This window comes from Rattus norvegicus, chromosome 2, assembly GCF_021556685.1.
Source record: "Rattus norvegicus strain SHRSP/BbbUtx chromosome 2, alternate assembly SHRSP_T2T, whole genome shotgun sequence".
Lineage (NCBI taxonomy): Eukaryota > Metazoa > Chordata > Mammalia > Rodentia > Muridae > Rattus > Rattus norvegicus.
Genome location: NC_141535.1, coordinates 70,533,214 through 70,557,601, shown reverse-complemented (window position 1 = coordinate 70,557,601; position 24,388 = coordinate 70,533,214). Strand labels below are relative to the sequence as shown.

At 35.4% G+C, this 24,388-nt stretch overlaps 1 protein-coding gene across 2 annotated transcripts in view; it reads right to left on the bottom strand.

The window, feature by feature from the left end:
* The window catches only part of Cdh10 (cadherin 10), a 222,426-nt gene that overhangs the window by 111,753 nt on the left and 86,285 nt on the right, over window positions 1-24,388 (bottom strand). For both annotated transcript variants that reach the window (XM_087617142.1, NM_001168631.1), the window contains 1 exon segment: window positions 21,669-22,013. In XM_087617142.1, coding sequence (XP_087473268.1) covers window positions 21,669-21,899 — 231 coding nt within the window. In that variant the 5' untranslated portion in view covers window positions 21,900-22,013.

Genomic DNA, 24,388 nt, shown 5'->3' with positions numbered 1-24,388 from the left:
TTAAGGCTATCTTTGAACTACATACCTAGCTTAATACCAATATCATCCAGCAAACAAAAAACAAAATCACTGGCTTTTGACTTTTCTCTAGCTAAGTGGATACTGATTCTTATTTTTATGATTTCTTGATGCCCTTCATACCATCCTTGAAAACATGCTCAAGTATACACAAGTATGTATACACACACACACACACACACACACACACACACACACACTTTAATATTGTATGAGCTTGAAAGCAGATCTATTTCCTCTTTTCTCCTTACACTCACTGTTAGCTTGTCCCATATTTTGGATACACTAGCAAAAGTGGACTTCTGCCATCTCAGCAGAGATCATAGGATATAGCTACATATAGTTGCTGTCTAATGTAATGGAACAAAATAACACCAGTATCCTTGTACTGTCCATAATAATTCTCCCTGACGAAAATTTCCATATACTAAAACTGTCTTTGTATATATCTTTAAATCATAAGTCAAGTGGAAAGTTTTAAAGTGAAATTAATATAGTCTAGATTTCTATTTATAATTCTATACTATTTTATCATTTAACAAAGAAGAAAAATAAACCAGAATACACAAAAAAATTATACATAAAAACTCATCTATCTACCTATCTATCGATCAATGGATCTATCTATCTATTTGTATGTATGTATGTTTTAACTATTATGATAGAAAATCATTGCAATCAATTAATACGAATTAATTCCTATCAGTTATATATGTAAAATTAAACATTGGCAGAAAATGTCATATGAAAGCATTTCCTGGGATTTGCAATGGTTAGCCCACCTTGACTAGTGGCTGTTTTGACTAATTTCTGAGTATATCATTATAGCCACTGGCTCTATAATCCTGTCTCTTTTTGTGCTAAGGTTGACACCCTAGAGTCCTATGTATGAGGATCTGTGTAATTATACCACAATTTACAACATAATCCAGGTTAATCAGTTCACATCAAGAGTTTTAATTTAATCACATCTTTATAATCTCTTTAAGACATTCAAGTAGTACACTTACATTTTGGGATATAAAACATGGTATCTATGGGAGCATTTAATATGGCATTGACTGGTAATAGGACCTGTTCCAAAGGACCTGGACTCCACCTTCCATTTCATCTTTGTTTGATTTCTGCTACTGTTTCCGTCCAGTTCTTTGATCTGGCTACACTGACAGCCTTACCATCCTCCAGTGCTCACCAGACATTATCAGTTTTAACCTTGCTCATATTTTTCTTCATGCAAAAAATTTCACATTGATAATGTCATGATAACTCCATTTCTTCTTCCAAATCCTTTGATCATATATCATCTTTGAGGTAGTAGTGATCACTACCAAGGGTTTTATCCTCATCTATCCCAATGTATATTACTTTAATATATCATATATATATATATATATATATATACACCTTATATCTAATATTTTCTAATATCATTATTAGTAACATATCACAAGAATAATAATTGGGTATATTTTAAATCCATTACTTTTTCACTAAAAATATGAGTTTCAGGACACGTAAAGATGAGCCTGAGAGAGTTTGTGAAATTGATGAGCTCTTCATGCCTGTTATAGATTTAAGAATAAAGAGATATGAAAAAGAAAGGACTAGCTGTTCTACAGAAGCAACTGTTAAATGATTGGCCAATTTCTTTAGGAAGATGAATATTATTAGTACAATAAAATATGATAGATTAAAAACTGCCTAAAAATAAGAAAAGTGATTACAGATTTAGACTAAGGAGAAGTTATATAATCATGATAAGAAAACAAATTGGTTAAAATCATGACTGGTGATATGTAGAGAGATTAGATCCAAGCACAGAATATAGGTCAAAGGTGCTACTCCAGAATATACACTTTAAAGATATTACACATAAATCCTTATCAGAAAATATTCATAGAACCATTCTTGCTAACAATCAAAGCCAGAGGAGGGAGAACATTGCATATGTTTACCTGATAGGGTGAATAAATGATTACAAATATTTACATGAAGAAATGATTTATAAAGAGATATTTGAACATAAGAAATAACAGCTGAGCTATGATAACACAAAAAATGGGAAAAAGATAAAATTCTAGCATATTATTTAAGAATTGCTACACACAATGACTTAAAATAAAGGAGTACAGATGATTATCAGAAAATGACTTTAGATAAAAACTAGGGATGGGAAATACTCTGCTATGACAAAGGATAAAGGAGGATTAGAGTTTTTGCACACTTGTGTTTTCAAGATCACCCGATGATCACAAGTCCATTTCACATCTCTTCATTAATAGAAAGGCAGGTTAATAACCATTTATCAATGAGTGCATACCAAGCATGTTTTTCTGAGATTGAGTTACCTCACTCAGGATGATATTTTCTAGTTCATTCTATTTGCCTATGAATTTCATGAAGTCGTTGTTTTTTGATAGCTAAGTAGTACTCTATTGTTTAGCTGTACCACGATTTTTTAATCTATTCCTCTGTTGAAGGGCATCTGGGTTTTTTTCCAGCTTCTGGCTATTATAAATAAGGCTGCTATGAACATAGTGGAGCATATGTCTATGTTGTATGTTGGAGTAGCTTTTGAGTATATGCCGAGGAGAGGTTTAGCTGGGTCCTCAAGTAGTAGAATGTCCAATTTTCTGAGGAACCTCCAGACTGATTTCCAGAGTGGTTGTACCAGTTTGCAATCCCACCAACAAATGGAGGAGTGTTCCTCTTTCTCCACATCCTCGAAAGCACCTGCTGTCACCTGAGTTTTTTATCTTAGCCATTCTGACTGGTGTGAGGTGGAATCTTAGGGTTGTTTTGATTTGCATTTCCCTGATGATTAAGGATGTTGATGGCTTTTTGGCCATTCGATAATCCTCATCTGAGAATGTTTTCTTTAGCTTTGTACCCCATTTTGTAATAGAGTTATTTGGTTCTCTGTGGTCTAACTTCTTAAGTTCTTTGTTTGTTTTGGATATTAGCCATCAATCAGATATAGGATTGGTAAAGATCTTTTCCCAATCTCTTGGTTGCTATTTTGTCCTAATTACAATGTCTTTTGCCTTACAGAAGCTTTGCAGTTTAATGAGGTCATATTGGTCGATTCTTGATCTTAGAGGATAAGCCATTGGTGTTTTGTTCAGGAAATTTTCCCAGTACCCATGTGTTTGAGACTCTTACCCACTTTTTCTTCTATTAGCTCGAGTATATCTGGGTTGATGTGGAGGTTCTTGATCCACTTGGACTTAAGCACTGTACAGGGTGATAAAAGTATCAATTTGCATTATTCTATATGCTGACCTCCAGTTGAACCTGCATGATTTGTTGAAAATGTTATCTTTCTTCCATTGGAAGGTTTTAGCTCCTTTGTCAAAGATCTAGTCACCATAGGTGTGTGGCTTTATTCCTGGGTCTTCGTTTCTGTTCCACTGATCTATCTGCTTGTCTGTACTAATACCATACAGTTTTTATGACTATTTCTCTGTAATACTGCTTGAAGTCAGGAATGTTGATTCCCCCAGAAGTTCTTTTACTGTTGAGTATCGTTTTTTCTATACCGTTTTTTTTTTGTTATTCCAAATGAGTTTGCAAATTGCTCTTTCTATCTCTATAAAGAATTGAGTAGGAATTTTGATGGGGATTGCATTGAATCTGTAGATTGTTTTTGGCAAAATAGCCATCTTTACTATATTAATCCTGCCAATCCATGAATGTGGGAGATCTTTCCATCTTTGGAGCTCGAATTACCCAAGATGCAATCCACAGACCACCGAAAATTCAGGAAGGAGAATGACCAAAATGAGGATGCTCCCATTCCTTCTTAAAAGGGGAAAAATATCCATAGTAGGGGATATGGAAGCAAAGTTTAGAGCAGCGACTGAAGGAACTGCCATCCAGAGCCTGCCCCTGTGGACCATATATATACAGCCATCAAAAGTAGATAAGATTGATGAAGTTAAAAAAATGCATGCTGAAAGTGCCATATAGATCTCTCCTGAGAGGCACATCCAGAGTATGTCCAATACAGAGGTCAATGCTAGCAGCAAACCATTGATCTGAGAACCTCCTTTGGGGAAATTAGAGGAAGGATTGAAAGAGTTGAAGGAGCTTGCAACCCCATAAGAACAACAATGCCAACCAACCAGAGCTTCCAGAGACTAAACCACTACCCAAAGACTATACATGGACTGACCCAAGGCTCCAACTGCATGTGTAGCAGAGAATAATAGCCTTATGGGGGCACCAGGGAAAGGATAAGCTCTTGGTCTGGCCAAGGTTGGACCACCAGTGCAGGGGAATATGGGGAGCAGCAGTAAGAGGGATGGATAGGGCAATACCCATATAGGTTAGGGGAGGGAATGGGAAATGGGGAAAGGGAATTAACATTTAAAATATAGTAAAGAAATATATCTAATAAAAAATATATGATAAAAAAATAGAAATGCAGATATGTGGCCCTTGCCTGTAATCTCACTATTACTGATGGTTGATACAGGAGGATTCCCATAAGTTCAATACAAAATCTATGCTATAATGAGTTCAAGCCCCACTTCCCATGTATTGGTCTATATTGTGAACCTATATTGGTCTGTCTGCCCTGCTCCTTAACGAAATTACAAATTTATATGATAATTAAAATTTTTATATATGTTTGTTGTTTTGAAAGTTCCAATTATGTAATTCATTTGAGAATGGAAACCAAATAATAAACAATGTAAATGAACAAGGTGAATTTTTTGAGTTAAAAGGAAAAGAAATCTTTATCAATGAAAAATAATGTTAGCAAGGGATATAAGCATACTTAAGAACAAAATAACAATTTATATCCAAAGTTAGTTGCTTATGCTTCATTAAAGAACCAAGTACTCCTCATAAAAGTATTCACTTGGGAAGCAGTTTTCAAATGTTAATGCCCTGATTTGTTAAAATTATGGAGAAGTCATAACACTGAACGGTTGTTCATGGCTTCACTCAAGAGAGCCCTGGCAAGGCTGAACACTTCTAGTCACCTTCCCTGAGTATAAAATAACACTGTGTAAAAAAAAAAACACTCAAAGGACTACATTCTGAAGGTTTAAAAGGAAAAATAACTTAGTGTCCTTCAAAAGGGAAGAGCAAGCCAAATCATAGTAGAGCTGTTGAAAAGATTATTCACAAAGTATTTATTAAGAAGCATTCAAAGTGTAGCCTTTTGTATCAGATTAGAACAATTCTTCCATTTATACCTCATGAATAAAAACAAGTTATATAGTGTTTCTAAGAAAAATCAAATCAAATTAAATGTCCATGTTCAAAAGTGCCTTGAGTGAGAAGAGGTCCAACTGCAGAGTGCAAAACAGAGGACCCTGCTCCCAACTATAATCTGGGTAACTCCACCCAAACTCTGATAGTCTAAGTATCCAATCCACATAAATTAAAAATGAATAACAGACAAATAGCATGCAGACATAACAAGGTCACACATAAGACAGACTTTAAATTAAACATGATGCAAAGTGTGAGAAGAACCCATGAATGTTCATGGGGGCTCATAAAGAATGAATCACCAACTATAGAGCATACATAGGCTGCACCTAGTCCCCTAAAGAGATATAGAAGATTTGCAGATGTTGTTCACAAGGTTCTCCTAAGGATTGGAGTAGGGGCTGTCTCTGACTCTGTTGCCTGCCTTTGGATCCCTTTGCCCTAGCTGGACTCCCTAGTTGGCCTCAAGGAAAAGGATGCATTAAGCATTGCTGTGACTTTATTCCCTATGGTAGGCTGATACACATAGGGGGGGCTCTTCTCTCAGGAAAAGGGGACAGAGGAATAGGAGAATGGATGTGAGGGTGGAGCTGAGAGAAGAGGAAGGAGGGAGACTGTGATGAGCTTGTGAAGTTAATAAATAAATACATTAAGGGGCCAGGGGAAGACAAATACAAGTGGCAGAGGAAATGAGAACCAGATGAGCTGTGAAACTCAGGATTATCCAGCTAATTAGAAAAGAAAAGAAAGGATCATACACTGAGGGTCATTCAAGCCATTATCTAAACTGAAATATAACCATGCCATTCTGGGCTTATGATGGGATTTGCAAAGTACAAAATAAATCCTCTCATTTTCATTACTTGGGGCTTCCAGTGTTATTCTAGGTTGGGAGACCTCCTTTCTCACAGTGCTACAAAAGACACAGGATTCTTTTTGTTGACAATTTTATTAAACTCGAACTTATGTCTGTGAATTTCGAGAGTGATATATGTACTTTTTTATACACTAAAGAATTTGGATAGGGAAAGATAATAAGGGAAACCTTCAACTGTACACACAAAATAATCTAAAATTACGTATTTTTTTTTCGGAGATGGGGACCGAACCCAGGGCCTTGCGCTTGCTAGGCAAGCGCTCTACCACTGAGCCAAATCCCCAATCCCAAATTACCTATTTCTTAATTCAAAATAAAGTTAAGTAGCAAGTATGTAACTTATGGAATTAGATGGACTATTCTATTAAGAAGGTCCCACACTTCATATGCAATCTTAGATGACATATTTAAGCTAATGTTACATCAGCAACTTACTAGATTGAGCCAATAAAGAAATGCCTGAATAATGAAATTACAAGTAAAATACCTAAAGAAATATAAGATTTAAATAGCAAGTAAAATCGTTGAAAGAGTAAAATTTATAGGTAGTGGCCAACAGAGGATACAAAAAATGTGGTAAATCTACACTAAAGAGTATTACTCAACTATTGAAAACAATGACTTTATGAAATTTTTAGTCAAATGGATGGAATTAGAAATTATCATGCTGAGTGAGATAACCCAGTCACAAAAGAACACATGGTATGCACTCACTGATAATTGGATATTAGCCCCAAAGTCAGAATACCCAAGATACAATTCACAGACCACATGATGCTCAAAAAGAAGGAAGACCAAAGTGTGGATGCTTCAGTCCTTCTTAGAAGGGGGAACAAAAATCCTCTCAAGGAAGAAAATATGGAGACAAAGTGTGGAACAGAGACTGAAAGAAAGGCCATCTAGACAGGACACCGCTGAAGGGGTTTGTAACGTATAGGAAGAAAAATAATAACAACCAACCCAACCCCTCAGAATTCCCAGGGACTAAACCAACATCCAAGAGTGCACATGGAGTGACCCATGCCTCCAGCTGCATATGTAGCAGAGGATGGCCTTGTTGGACATCAATGGGAAGAGAGGCTCCTAGTCCAGGGAAGGCTTGATGTCTCATTGTAGAGGAATATCAGGGTAGGGTGGCAGGACTGGGTGGGTGGATGGGGGAGTAGCCCTATATAAGCAGGGGGAGGGAGAATGGGATTGGGAATTTTCAGAGGGGAAACCTGGAAAGGAGATAACATTTGAAATGTAAATAAATAAAATATCCAAAACAAAAAGTCTTCCTTCACTTTCTTCTAAGCAACATGTCTGTATCAAAAAAGTTGTTGATCTATTAGGACTGAATCAGCACCTACTCCTACTATGTGCTATGTTTTCAGATATTGACTTGGGTCCTAACCTATATTTTTATTTCGTCCACAATTTCTTTCATCAATGATTTATATGTTTCATGTTGTAGATTCTCTTTATTGTCATCAAACTATTTATAAGTAGAATATTCTGAGGATGTTTTGTGAATGAAATGCATTCTCCTTGTTTTTAACTATGTAAGAGTTTGTCTTTCAGTATGTGTGTATCATGTGTGGGTTAGGGTATGAACACATTAATTTAGGTGATGGTTGTACTGCCAGAATTTGGTAACCGATATATTGGAACTGGGCTTACATGTGCTTTCGAACCAGTAGACATGAGTGCTCCAAATCAAACATCTTTCCATTTTCAGATACACTACAGCTAATATGGTCATATAACAATCTTATATGACTAATTCCTGTCTGGAATTTTATACGGGGCAAATTTACTGAATTGGTCAATTTTAGAAGTTTGTTGCTTCTGGTTAGACTTGGTCAGGTTTTCTTCCTACAACATGCTATCTTCAGCAAAGAGACATCATCAGTTATGTATTTTTATGTATATTTTATGTATATGTATTTATATAGCTTTCTAACTACCAACCTACTTACATATCTCATCCACCCTTTCATCCATCCACCCACCGGCCCACTTCCCTACCTCCCTACCTCCCTACCTACCTATCTCCTTTCCCGGTCTAATTGCTATAATGAGAACCTCCAGGGAATATGAAGCAGTTGTCAACTGATGTCTTTATCTTATTTGTAATCTTGAGATATTTTTGTTATGTTTTTGCCATTTAGAATGATACTGTGAGACTTTCATATATACCCTTTAGTTTATTGTGATATACTGCTTCTTTATTTTATTCATCTTTGATCACAAAATATGGTGTGTATTGATTACATCTACATTTCTGTTCACATGACTTTTATCTTCTTAATTGATATGCAGCATCACATTTATTGATTTGTGTATATTAAACTATTCTTACATCCCCAGGCATAAATATCATTTCTGCATCATGAATAAATGTATTTTGTGATTTAGTTAGCAGGCATTACATTAGTGCCTTTTCCATGGAAATAATAGTCTACAGCATGTTTTAGCATCTGTCCAGGTTGGATATCAAAATAATTCTAAAATTTTAAGGGATTTTACAAGTTTTCACTTTAATATCTTAGAACTCTTGATTTTCTCTAAAAGATTTTAGAACTCTAGAGCAGCACGGATGCAGTTCTGGGAACTATGGGATCTTTAGTACATCCTCTTTGCTGATTGTTGGTTTGGTATGGTTTATTCATGATTCAGGATAGCAGGCTAGACTTCTCCAGGTAAGTGTTCATTTCTTCTAGCGCACGCCTTTTGCTGTGATTTAAATCTACTCTGGGACTTATCTTGATATTTTCTATTTCTGTATCATTTCTTGTAACATCTATTTTTTAATTTTGCATTTTATGTATTTGAATAATATCACCTTGTTCTGTTTTCAGATTAAAGGTGTTAATTATGTTCATTTTTCCCCAAGATGCAGCTCTGGGCCTTTGTTAGTGTATTCCACTGCCTTTCATTTGTGCTTTCATTTATTTCTTATATGATCTTTATTTTTTTCCCTCTTCTACTGGGCTTCGTTTATTTTTATCTTTGTAGTTTCTTGACTTGCATATCCTTTGAGGATGTTCTTTTTGATGTGCCAGTTAATATTATGAGCGTGATCCTTTGACCTACATTTGCTTTAGAGGCTTTCGTACGCTGTGCTTGCATTTTCATTATCTTGACACACATCACTTCCTTAAAATTTATTTGTTAGCTCATAACTAACCAACTATGTTAAATTTTGATGCATTTCTTGGTTTTATAAAATTTTTGCTTGTGCTAATTTCTGCTTTTATTACATAGTACTAAATATGCACTAAATGTAAATGTTTACCTTTACGTTTGCTGAGACTTTTGCTTTCTCATGGAGGGGATTACCGGGATAGTGTGTGGAAATGGGTTTTCTGATAACACTATTTGATAGGTTTTATATATACATATTGGTTCATTTCATCTAAAGTGTTATTATAAGTACACTATTTACCTAATTATTGGTATTTTTCATATCAGAACTTTGTATCTTGTATTTTACTCAAAAATAGTGACAGTCTATCTTTGGTTATAAAACATTGGGAAATGTACAATTTTATAACTACAAATAAAATATTTTCAAAATAATCATTCAATTATACCTAAAAGTTTTAGGTGGTCATAAATATCATAATTTCTGTATATAAAGAGAATTCAATTCTAAAATTTAAGAAAATTAGCATGCCTTTTCTAGTGGTAAATTTTACATTTATATTCTTTTGAGGGCTCTTCTAATTTTAAAATTAATTATGTAATTTTTCAAATCTATTTGTGTCTCTTGGCTCTTGCCACAAAATGCTATTATAATGTGCCTTAGACAGGGTTTGTATTCCTGCATAAAACATCATAACCAAAGAGCAAGTTGGGAAGTAAAGGGTTTATTCAGCTTACACTTCCACATTGCTGTTCATCACCAAAGGAAGTCAGGACAGGACCTCACACAGGGCAGGAAGCAGGAGCTGATGTAGAGGCCATGGAGGGATGCTGCTTCCTGCTTTGCTTCCCCTGGATTGCTCAGCTTGTCTTCTTATAGAACGCAGAACTACCAGCCCAGGGATGGCACAATCCACAATGAGCCCTCCCGCTACTGATCACCAATTCAGAAAATGCCTTACAGCTGGGTCACATGGAGACATTTCCTCAAGGGAGGCTCCTTTCTCTGTGATAACTCCGGTTGTGTCAAGTTCACACACACACACACACACACACACACACACACACACACACACACACACACACACACCAAACAAAACAAAAAAAACAGCTAGTATAGAATGTTACAGCAATATTTGCGATATAAGTATGTTTTCCACATGTAACTTCTTGATCACTTAGTACCCTATCAAAACGATAGGTTTTGAATGTAATAAGGGAATAACATTCCACTGTGATTCATTTGTAAATGATTACCAAGCTTTGCTAGCACATGCCTCCATTTTATTATTTTATTTTATTTATTTTATTGTGGATGGTATTTGTGTTTCTACTTTATTGCCTTTAGATTGACCTCTCTTTTCATACCTTTTTATTATTTCCAATCTATTTTTTGACAATATAATTACAACTTTTCTCCCATCCCTTTTCTTCCTATGAACACTTCCATATACCCGTTCTTTGTTACAAATTCATGGCCTCCTTTTCAGTATTGTTACAAACCCAGATGTGTCAGCGTGTGTTCAACTTTTACATGTGTGTGACCTTCCTATATGAATCACCATATCAACATCATTCTTTCCATTACTCTCCAACTCCTCCCATGTACACTTCTCCACCAAATTCACTATCTCTTCCTTAAGTATTATTGTAACATGCATCATGCATACACACAATGTCCAATGTCTACAGTTTAAAGTGTTTTTATTATCTCCTGCCTGACAATATAATGGCCACTGAATATGCTATGTGAGTTCACTTTTTTGTGTGATGATAATATACCAAGGAAAGGCTAAATCTTTTCATCTAAATCCTCCTTCACCTGGGAGATATTAGAAATCACTTAACCCAAAAGAGTTTCTTCTGATACCTGTTAAATCATCCTCATTTATTTCATTTTGAGGAATTTTTTCCTTTAAACTAAAATTGCTTATTGCCTTTACCATCTTTTTTGATTCTATCTGTTGTGTGGCTAACAGCTCATAAGTTCAGAGAGAAGTGACTAATTTTAATGTTCTTCATGCTTTCTATTCATATCATTATGATAAGGTTCATATCTAGTGATAAGCAGAGAGGCCTTTTAAATAGATTTTTTCTAGTCATACATAATCAAAGTTATCTGGAATTGTAACTCAGAAAAGTCTCATTTCAGTATTTAAGCATTTTCTTCTCTCCAAGCGCTTGAGTAATCTAAGGGTTTTTACACTACAATTTTTAGACTGACTTTGTAGGAAGAAATTTGCTTTCTTGTCTCCATCACAGTTCTAACCACTCATTCCAGAGCTGTTGCCAGGTTCCTGTCTCCACCTAATTAAGATTACAAAGGACTCAGGCAAAAGTAATAAGAACAGTGGTAATGTGAGTCCTTATTGTATTTACATAGGATTAATCTCTCTCAGATGAACAAAAAGACTCTCAGAGAGGCCATTCCTCTTGAATGCTTTAGGCTCATTTGTTCTGAAGTATTTCCCATCAAAACAATATCCAAAATTAAAAAAAAAAGAGAGAGAATACAAGAGAAAAGGATATCTTTTGTGGGGTCTTAGTATTTATTGAACTTTGTTCACAGATAGGAAATTTTTTTTTCTTTCAAGTGCTGAAGAAGTTGAATATAGAGACATTTGGTACCTATTGTTCTGTACTTGGGTTTTGGGGTATATGTTATACTTGAAGCAAAAATCGTCTCATAGCTTACCATACTTAAATATATATCATCTGCTTCATCTCCTAAAGAGAAACACTTGTGTACAGGAATATTATGGGTTTACCACTGTACATTTAATGTCAGTGCAGTAGTTAGAAGTTGTTCCACATAGTTAAAGAATCAATACATGTTTTATTTGTCTTGCTGTGTAGACCATACAAATCTAGAGAGGAAACCAACTACATGCTTCAGATGAAACTAGCCAGATCTTGCAAGCATCTAAATCGAATGAAACAAACACCAGTGGCTAATCCTAAATATATGATGACAATTAGGAATGTCTTAATTGTAAGAATTCATAAAAAGATAAACTGAGTTGTTTAGGATTGTATGAACAAGTTTATTTAACTAAGGTCCAGTAAATCTTTCTCATTCTTCACACAAATCACACTGGAACCCTAAAAATTTGAGAGGTGTCTGTCACATGCATTGAAGAGTGTTCAATGATACTGAGAAAAAGAAGACCACAGGTGTTTTGTTTGTTTTGTTCTGTTTTTGTGTTTTGTTTTCTTTTTGTTTGTTGGTTTTTTAATGCCTTGAGGCACAGAGAATTTCCTGAGGGTGGAGAAGTAACTTCTAGGTAGAATCACTGATACAGAATTTTTGCCCCCTTACCATTCTATCTGGAGATGTTGATAATTAAGAAAGTAGCCTGTAGTACAGAGATGACTGTCAAATGTTTGACTTCTTCCAACATCTTTAGTCATGGGTCAGTTCATCATCATTCACTGTTAGTGAAAACATTGTAGTATCCAATGTTCACCAAGATATGTACACAAGAATGGTGGCCATTTCCAAACAGAAAACAAAAATGTTGGGAGTCAGGGTTTTCACAGACTATTCATGTAGAAGATGAGTATTCACTGGAGATGATATACTACATACAAAGAAATAAACAAGGGAAAGCTACAAGGATCAACATCCCACAGAGCTAAGAGGAATTACAGAAAGTAGATGACTATTGCACTAAATTAGAAACCAATTACTGCTGTGGCTCTCAAAAGGCACCATTATTTCAGGGAAACAAAAACAGTATTATAGATTTAATAAATAGATGAAGGTCTTTTCTTTTTTTCTCAAGTATGCTAAAGAATGGATAGTTCCAAAAGAAACATAAAAAATTGAAAGCATTTAGACAAATATTACAAAGGGCAGGGTGGCCTGGTATACAGGCTAGTTTTGTGTGTCAATTTGACACCAGCTGGAGTTATCACAGAAAAAGGAATCTCAGTTGAGGAAATGCTTCCATGAGACCCAGCTGTAAGGCATTTTCTCAACCATTGTGGGTGGTGCCATCCCTGGGCTGGTGGTCTTGGATTCTATAAGAGAGCAAACTGAGCAAGCCAAAGGAAGCAAGCCAGTAACTATAATCCCTCCCTGGCCTCTGCATCAGTTCCTGCTTCCTGACCTGCTTGAGTTCCACTCCCGACTTTCTTGGTGATGGAGAGCAACGTGAAAGTGTAAGCTGAATAAACCCTTTCCTCCCAACTTGCTTCTTGGTCATGAGTTTTGTGCAGAAATAGAAACCCTGTCTAAGACCCCTAGACACAATCTATGCCCAGTGGATTCTGTTCACTGTTTTCTTACACCAAGAAGATATGCAGACCTGCTCTAGCTTTGTGTATGCTTCTATAAAATCATGGTATTCTTTCCTGGCACACATTGTTTTACATGCAGACTTGAGATCAAATATGTGGATGCCTACTTATTGAAAGAACCCTATTCAGCCCAAGCATGGCAAATAAGGCTTTTGAAGGCCTTGCCCTTCTCCTCCATTCCCTCTACCTTGATAAAAATACTTTAGATTGTATTTAGATGGTATTCCTAAATCTATTATGTCACCACTTAATATTCCTCAGACTGACGACCAAGGTCCGGCTACCAAAGTACTGAAGTCCAACAATTAAATACCACCTTTTGCCACACCTAATTAACATTCTCAATTAAAATTCAACACCCCATCTGTCATTTACCTTTTGGCCATGTCTGTCTCCTCTCTATCCAGAAGTCTTTCATGTCTCTGGGAAAAATAATTGTTCCTCCTTCGCTTGTTCTTTCCCCCTTCTATCTCCTTTTCCATCTTCTGCCTTTGTCTCTTATTCCGTGCACCTTGTCAGTCTGGGAGAAATAAATATCCTTTGTGCTGAGAACTTGGTGCTGTAGTGTCTTGTGCTAATACCAGTCCTTTCACTTATGGTATCACTTATTCTGTGCATGGGGATTATTCTCAAGAAATGACTTAGTTAAAATGTATTTAAGGCCAAGCAAGTAAAAGATCTGTACAATAAGAACTTCAAGACACTGAAGAAGGAAATTGAAGAAAACCTCAGAAGATGGAAAGATCTCCCATGCTCATGGATTGGCAGGATTAATATAGTAAAAATGGCCATTTTACCAAAAGCAATCTACAGATTCAATGCAATCCCCATCAAAACACCAATCCAATTCTTCAAAGAGTTAGACAGAACAATTTGCAAATTCATCTGGAATAACAAAAAACCCAGGATAGCTAAAGCTATCCTCAACAATAAAAGGACTTCAGGGGGAATCACTATCCCTGAACTCAAGCAGTAATACAGAGCAATAGTGATAAAAACTGCATGGTATTGGTACAGAGACAGACAGATAGACCAATGGAATAGAATTGAAGACCCAGAAATGAACCCACACACCTATGGTCACTTGATTTTTGACAAAGGAGCCAAAACCAACAAATGGAAAAAAGATAGCATTTTCAGCAAATGGTGCTGGTTCAACTGGAGGTCAACATGTAGAAGAATGCAGATCGATCCATGCTTATCACCCTGTACAAAGCTTAAGTCCAAGTGGATCAAGGACCTCCACATCAAACCAAACACACTCAAACTAATAGAAGAAAAACGAGGGCAGCATCTGGAACACATGGGCACTGGAAAAAATTTCCTGAACAAAACACCAATGGCTTATGCTCTAAGATCAAGAATCGACAAATGGGATCTCATAAAACTGCAAAGCTTCTGTAAGGCAAAGGACACTGTGGTTAGGACAAAACGGCAACCAACAGATTGGGAAAAGATCTTTACCAATCCTACCACAGATAGAGGCCTTATATCCAAAATATACAAAGAACTCAAGAAGTTAGACCGCAGGGAAACAAATAACCCTATTAAAAAATGGGGTTCAGAGCTAAACAAAGAATTCACAGCTGAGGAATGCCAAATGGCTGAGAAACACCTAAAGAAATGTTCAACATCTTTAGTCATAAGGGAAATGCAAATCAAAACAACCCTGAGATTTCACCTCACACCAGTGAGAATGGCTAAGATCAAAAACTCAGGGGACAACAGATGCTGGCGAGGATGTGGAGGAAGAGGAACACTCCTCCATTGTTGGTGGGATTGCAAACTGGTACAACCATTCTGGAAATCAGTCTGGAGAATCCTCAGAAAATTGGACATTGAACTGCCTGAGGATCCAGGTATACCTCTCTTGGGCATATACCCAAAAGATGCCCCAACATATAAAAAAGACACGTGCTCCACTATGTTCATTGCAGCCTTATTTATAATAGCCAGAAGCTGGAAAGAACCCAGATGCCCTTCAACAGAGGAATGGATACAGAAAATGTGGTACATCTACACAATGGAATATTACTCAGCTATCAAAAACAACGACTTTATGAAATTCGTAGGCAAATGGTTGGAACTGGAAAATATCATCCTGAGTGAGCTAACCCAATCACAGAAAGACATACATGGTATGCACTCATTGATAAGTGGCTATTAGCCCAAATGCTTGAATTACCCTAGATCCCTAGAGCAAATGAAACTCAAGACGGATGATCAAAATGTGAATGCTTCACTCCTTCTTTAAAAGGGGAACAAGAATACCCTTGGCAGGGAAGAGAGAGGCAAAGATTAATACAGAGACTGAAGGAACACCCATTCAGAGTCTGCCCCACATGTGGCCCATACATATATAGCCACCCAATTAGACAAGATGGATGAAGCAAAGAAGTGCAGACTGACAGGAGCCGGATGTAGATCGCTCCTGAGAGACACAGCCAGAATACAGCAAATACAGAGGCGAATGCCAGCAGCAAACCACTGAACTGAGAATAGGACCTCCGTTGAAGGAATCAGAGAAAGAACTGGAAGAGCTTGAAGGGGCTCGAGACCTCATATGTACAACAATGCCAAGCAACCAGAGCTTCCAGGGACTAAGCCACTACCTAAAGACTATACATGGACTGACCCTGGACTCTGACCTCATAGGTAGCAATGCATATCCTAGTAAGAGTACCAGTGGAAGGGGAAGCCCTGGGTCCTGCTAAGACTGAACCCCCAGTGAACTAGACTGGTGGGGGGAGGGCGGCAATGGGGGGAGGGTTGGGAGGGGAACACCCATAAGGAAGGGGAGGGGGGAGGGGGATGTTTGCCCGCATACCGGGAAAGGGAACACTCGAAATGTATATAAGAAATACTCAAGTTAAAAAAAAAAATCAAAAAAATGTATTTAAGGGTTTTTATGTGGTTAGAGATGGATTATGGCATAAATGCATAGATTGTGTAATAAATATAATCAGTAATTTTCTTGGAACTATGTATGTGTTAAGACTCAGAGTAAGTGAAAGAGCAGTTGTTTTAGTTGGATAGAATAATAACACCAGCCAAGAAACCTAGCGTTCGAGAAAATGAGGCAAGAAATGCTGTGCAACAACTTTTTTCAGAAATTAAAATATTCCATCCCGAAGGGAAGCTCCAGAAGCAGGAAGATAAACAATGCAAAATAGCTTCAGGAAGTCCCTGAAACTGCCGAGATTCATGAGATCCACCTCCTTGATAGAGTAAGCAAGGAAAGCTGATAGTGACTCGTAGACAGGGAAACTGAAAAGTAAAGAGGCAAAACTCAAGTCATGAGGGGGGAAAAAATATCAGTGATGACATGCAGACAAGCCTAGCTGCCAAGACTCTAAGATGAGAGCAGCTGCCTCGATGAAAGAAAACTTGCCAAGGAAGAGTATTAGACCAACTTAGATGCTTGGAAAGATGTTCTCCGATGGGTAAAGCTATCAGCAGTCTGTGCAGTATGCTCCAGGTTCCCACCTTTCTGTAGTGCCACCTATGTTGGGAATTGGACTTGGGTGATTAGGTTGATGTCATTATGCAGGTGAAGGCAGACAAGATAAAACAAGGCTTTTTATTGGACAAGAAAGAAGGGAGGTGGGAATAGAGGTTTTAGAAGGGAGGGAGAAGCAGGAAAGAAGGAGTAGGATCGAGGAAGAGCAGTAGGGAGAACATGACGACAGATGTTAAGATTTTTATCTGTGCATAGATACAGGTTTTTATGAATATTTTAAGGGATGGAGTGTAAAGGATTTTGTGCTGTCTAGATGGGCAAATTATTATCTTATAAAATGGATCAGGGGTTATTGTGTGATGTGTTCTTTCATGTAGCAACTTAAGTAAGTTCAAGAGAAATTTTGCTGGGGAATCGGTTGCACCAATTTTATTGGGTTTTTTTTTGTTGTTTTTGTTTTTTACCACAACAAGTAATACACCTGCTTTTGAATCATCTCTGCTTCTGTAAGTAGTCTACCATTCATAGCCCTGTAAGGAAAAATACATCGGTTCACCATCGTGGAATTTGGTCGTATCCATAGGATGGTCTGTCATATGATCCCTCTCTGGGGTGAATAGATATGTGTGTTGTGCCTTAACAGGAAAGTTTGGTCATACAATTAAAGAATCCGTTGATTCAGACAAGGGATACATTGTAAGGTCCTTGAAGAAATAAAGTTTCATAAATGTGAAAAACAAAGTTATAAAAACAAGGTTCTGAGAAATTCATCTGAAGTATATGACAAACTTGTGACTTTATTAGAAACCAACATCTGATATCAGGTTGCCTAATGATATGACAAAGTTTTGGTGATCATGATGTCAGTCAGAATGACCAAGCTAAGTTAAGACAAAATAATAATAAATGTTCTTGTAAAAATCCCCTACTCCTCCCTGTGGTAAATCCAGACAATAACCACAAGATGTCATCCTTACCCTTCCAGACCACCCAGTCGCCCCTCACCCCCCAAGAAAATTTCCGACTTTGCCCTTTCCCAGTGATTTTTCCAAGACCAGGTGCAGTGCTAAATGAGAAAGGTGACCAACCAATACCTGAAAAGATCTTTTGTCCTGTGTTCCACCAATGAGAATAAACCAGCTAACCCTGTTGTTGAAATCTGCCCTCTGTAAAGAATAAAAAGATGAGTGCTTTTTGAGTTCACAGTTGCCTCTCCCTGTGAGGATGAGCAACCCCATGTACATGGATCATTAAACCTCTTGCTATTGCATTCATCTATTTGTCAAGCTGTGTCTGTGGGTGGTGCACCTGAGCTAAGACCACCTCTGGGGTCTTACAAGAGTCTTGTCTCAGAAAATGTGTGTGTGAGTGTGTGTGTGTGTGTGTGTGTGTGTGTGTGTGTGTGTGTGTTAATGTCAGTGTTGACTTTAGTCTCAGAGGCATGCAAGCTAAGAACTTTGAAATCTTCTGTTGAAGGACAGTATTTTGTCCATAGGATACAGTCATTAAAAAGCAATATAAATAGATATTCAATGAGAAATGCAATAGAGTTAAGAATCATATTTTTTTCTGAACCTTAAACATACTGAAAAAGGGAGAAAGCATTCAATTACAATGGTTCAACTATTAAACATTTTCCATGAAAATGTGATGTCAGGGCAGCAACAGTCTAACAAACTGGCATGTACGGCCATAATTGCCTGAAGAAAAGAGTGACTTAAAGTTCAGCATTAGGAATAACTCATGGCAAAGGTGAAAAAGAAGGCTCTATATTGCGAATACTTAAACAATACCACTCAGTTAATTGCATGACTTAGAGGAAAATCCTTGACTACTGGGACTGAGGGGAAAAAATGCACTGACTTCACTGTTTGACTTCTTACAGAGTCATGGCAGTGACAGTTTAGCCTCTGGCCTGTCTCTCTCCTTTCTAGAGAGGTTTTAAATACCCTTTACATTAATAATGTATCAGTATTTGTAAAAGTGCATTTATAATCTGTTCACTGGCATAAACATTCTCTTTGTTTACACAGACAGAAAACTGAAGGCTAATAAATGCAGTTACCCACAAAAAGAGAGCAAGTTGAAAGTAAGACGCTACTTCTGTTTTGCTAAAAGTATGGTTTCCGAAATACACTTCAACTTCAAAGTTATAGAGGAAAGAGAGCTCTTATTTGGAAAAAAATCCTGCAGTCTCTATATATGTGCTCCATTCTCACGAACACATCCCACCAGAGTCATTCTCTTTATTGCTTCCTATTCTCAGCCCCAAGACACTCCTCCTACAGTGGGATGTCTGTCACTATTTCTCCATATGCCTGTAATTAGAATACATTTTAAATCTACAGCAAAATCAACCTAGAGAGACTGAAACCACTAACATATTTAGCAATGTCTGTCTTACAGGAAGTAAAAACTGAAAGATAAGTTTCCTAAAGAAAAATTACTATACAATAACTTCTCATATTTAATATTAGATATGTAAGATATTTAATAGTCTTTATATTTTATGAAAAAGTGTACTACAACCAAGCTGTATTCATTAAAGTGCATTAGATAGAGATAGAGAAATAGATAGAGAGATAGATAATATTTTATCAGATTTTGTCCTGTATACCTAAAATAAGACATGCAGTTTGGATGTAACCGATAAAATATAAGCTACTTATGCAGTATTAACGTGCAAATAATAAGAAAAAGAATTCAAATATCTATTTTCTACGCTATGAAATGAATAAACCACAGTAATTATAAAATAGACCTGAAATATGGTAGTTTTAATGAGAATGGCCTCTCTAGTCTCATATGCTTGACTACTTTATCCTCACATCATGGAACTGCTTAGGAAGGATTGTGGGATTTCACATAGTTAGAGAAGGTGTGTCATGTTTGCAGGCTTTCACATTTCAGCAGACAATAATCATACCTGGGCTGTTTCTCTTGCCTCTTCTTGAGTATCAAGATGTGTGCTCTTAGCTATTTCTGCTGCTATGCCTGTGCTCTGTCACCTTGCATGCTAACCCTCTGAAACTATCAGTCCATTTAAATCCTTTCTTTCAAGTTTCCTTGGTTATGTTCTTTTAGTCACAGTAATATATAAGTAAATAAGACAAAACAGAAGCTAAAAATAAAGAGGAATTAAACACTCTTGAGAGCATAAACACCCATGACACTTGTATTGGTATAGTAGGTCATCATGTACTCTTAAAATATGAATTGTAAACACTTTATAAAATCTAGTAAAATTTCATGAAAACTTATAGGTTTTCATATAGCAATTTGGAAATATTGTAGTTATTATACTTGGGTTCTATGTCATTATGCATATATTTTAAGTAGATTCTAATTATAATTGTCCAGACTAATATTAAATTCTAGACTAGTTTTCTCTGCCAAATGGCCAAGTGGCACCAGATGGCTGGGGAAGTGTTATTCAATATGACTAGCAATCATTAAATTAGCTAAATAGTTTTTAAGCACTAGACTAACAAAGACATGATGTAGAGTTCTTGACTTCAAAGTATAGATATTCTGTTGATGAGGGATGAGAAGTAATTAGAGTATCATGGAAAAGCATATACTATAAATATAAGCCAATTTAATAATATTTATTAAATCCCAATTAAAACTAGATGAAGAGAAATTGATTGAAATTGAGGAACTGCTATCCTGCAAAACAAGCAAATAAATCTGTTTGTAGTCTCCATGGCTTGAATTTCACTTCCTTTACATTATATAATAGTAAATCCAAAAGGTTTTTAATTCTACCAAATACAAAATTCCCCTTTACATGTTGTCAGTCATTTAATCTCACCTGGAAAGTCTGATACTTCTTGCCTTGTGCAAAGGTTACTAAGTTTGCTGTTTCTTTTTCTGCTCTTTTTAGTATATATATATATATATATATATAAATATATATATATATATATATATAAATATATATATATATATAAATATATATATATTTCAAATTTATTCCATTTATTACACACTTAACAGGACTAAAATAATTGCAATATATCAAAATATTTCAAGGTTTTAAAACCAATGGAAATTTATTATCTCAAAAAGTTTTTTTTTCTTTATATGAATCTTAGCATAGTTTCAAGAAACATTGCCTTTGTTCGTGTCATACTGCATTAAGTAATTTCTTTATACTTGCCAGCCTCACTTGTTTTTAAAAATTATGCCCACAAAGAACTTAAGAAAAATATAGGACAAAATGTAAAGAAACATCATTTATTGTAAATAAATAATATATCTGACTTAGGACATATTTTTATTTACTTATTTTTCATTTTATAAAATATTAAACTTGATTTTTATTTGTGTTTGCTGAACTAAATACTAATGTTACCATAAACACACATCATCATTTCAAGGACTTCCCTAACTGTCTCCATGAAAATTCATTTTCAGCAGTTTCTTCCTTTGTAAGATTGGCAAAAGTAATGCTTGTAATGTGTTCTGACATTAAATATGTTACGATCATCCCACAATTTCTCCATGTACAATTCATGTTACATAAATAAAAGAGCTATGAGAACATTGAGAGAGCCAAACTTAAATTCACTGGGATCTTGAACATCTTCAACATTCCTTTGTTAGACAGATAAATGAAGAATATGGTAATGTGCCTTTTCAACACAAACTTACCTTGCCGACATATTGATAATCAGATCCAGTATATTCTTCCAGTAAGAAAAACTGGTTCCACATCCAGCCACGTTTTTGACGGTGAAGGATTTTACCATCACCCCTAGGGACATGGGATTCTGCAGTCATTTGCTGAAGCCCAGGAGTCCTTCTGAACGTTAATTCTGGACAGCAGAATTGGGGCAGGCATGCCCAGAGAACAAACAGTCTCAAGAACGAATAGATTGACATAGTTTACTTCTTGAAAAATTCCAGTGCAGATGATGAAAAAGTAGTCCAGTTTATGGTATCAGATCTCGACTGGTTTCCAAGACTTCATTAGTGCTATGTACATATTTCCAAGAGCTTAAAACAAATAAACAAACAAAATAGTTAATGGAAAACATTCTGATTTTTAAATTATGATTTTAAAATAAAAATGATTAAGTAAAACCAGAAAGAAAAATACTCTTTTTCTCTTTCTTAAAATAATGATCAGTTTTAGGAAGCATGTCTTGTCTGAGGGAATATCTACAATTTAAGAAAAGACAATGTGTTCTCTTTCAAAGTGTTAAAAGCATCATCGTGACCCTTTCTCTTATGGTACAGTTTTAAAGACTTGTAACTCCTAAATTTAGTAGAAAGTTGCCATGATGCATGTCACATCTTCTAAAATTTAGCATAAAATTAAACTTTGAAAATAAAATTTGATTCTAATATACTATTGGAATTATGAGGTATTTCTGAGATGCAAGATTATTTGAGTATTTTGGAAGCATTTCATGTTATAAATTTGCTTAGATATTAAATTCTTTTAGTACTTACCTAATTCATATCTTTAGATAATAATTATTCTAAATAATTTAGAGAACAACAGGATTGAATTCTATGAGTGTTCTATGAGAAGCACTTTATGTCCTCTCTGATTCACATTTATGCTTCCACTCACAGATATTTGTTAACAATCTGTTTGGTTTTCTTTTCCTTTATTATTAAAATGATTGAAAGGTTAATGCAAATGTTCTCTAGAAATAGGATTAATGATGGACCAGTGTCTCCCTTGAGTATATTAAATGATACTGAGCACATGAAGTCATAGAACATGATCAATATGAACTCTATTATACTATGCCACACAATACTCTGCTGCAGTTTAGCAATGAGCTGCTGCACAAAGTGATTTAATATCCCAGAGCCAGGACTTCCAGACATATATATTGACTGCATTCTAGGTAGTAGGCAAGTATAACAATATGCTTGTATTTTTATAAATCAGGTAAGTTACAGAACATTGGCCAGAATTCTACACTATTTCTATGAGTGAAGACGTGTATGAGAGGGTCTCTGCTGTGTTCTACTAAAATATTAATATTTATTGAGGTAACAGTAGACATACCTCATCTCTTTAATCATTAACTTGATTGACAGTAACTATATCCAATATTGCTCCTCACTCTCTATACAGGTATAAATGACCAATATGTATAATAGAGAACTGACATTTTGGAAATTAACAAGTGATTAATATATATTTAAACACATCTAATGAACAAAAAATTTATAAAATAAATGGAATCACATTTTCATTGTTATTGTGCATTCAAGTATTCAGTGATTTCAAGCATTTAGAAATCTTCAATAAGACGTATATTTTAATAATATAATTAACAGTATATTTGAATAAAGTTTACATCCAAACTATTTGACAACAATTTCCACTCATCATTACATTCTCCCAAGTTAATTTTTACTAAACACATGTTATGACGTTATGAGCCAGTATATAGATATTTGAGAACATTGCTTACTTGTTATAAATAGAACTTAAAAATTATTCTTCTAGTAAGAATTATTACCAGAAGCTGTGGGTTATCTCATTACGATTCACTTTATTTTTTTAAACAGATTCACGTTCCAGCTTGTAAATTAGCTAGGATGATTGACTAGGACTCCCCATGATCCCCTTTTCTCCACCTTTCCCCATGTTAGAATTACAGGGGCATAGCACCATTCCTGCACTTTTTAAAGTATTCTAGCGATCCAAATTCCCTTCTACATTTGTGCCAGAAATCAGTTTAGGGACTGAGCCATCTTCGCAGCCCATCATATACTATTGTAAGTATTCACTATTCATATAAAAAGTACTTACAACAACTTCTAACAGGTTTTCTTAACTCCAGACTTTCCTATGTAAAAGAAGTCCTACAGGGCAATATGTAAATTAGTAGTTAACCCATTCTATCAAGAATAAACTCAATTAAAATATTTAACATGTTTGCAGCTGAGGAAATAATACTTCAACATAATTTTAATATTTGGAACTAGCTATTTTTAGAAAATACACTTTCACATTATTTCCAATAATGTTTAAATTATGATATAAATCTTATAATTTCTATATTTCCAGTTAATTTTTAAAACTGAACAATGTTTTGGAACTTATACCTTACAGAATTTGTTTAACTAAGGAAAAATATAATATAATATTATAATGAGTAAATATGTCTTTTTAATTCTTAATGAATAAATTTGACATTTTAAATTTAAACCTAATGCTAAATTTTAGAATAAAACAGGAGGTGGTGTGGTAGCTAGAATTAGAATATCATAATTTAAGCAAAACAAATGGAATAGGTCAGCAATGTAGTAAAATATAGAAATTCTGTAACATAACTTTTGACAAAACAACAAAAAAATAAAAACCATGCTTCCTTGTCTTAGGTTTAAAATTAATTTAATAT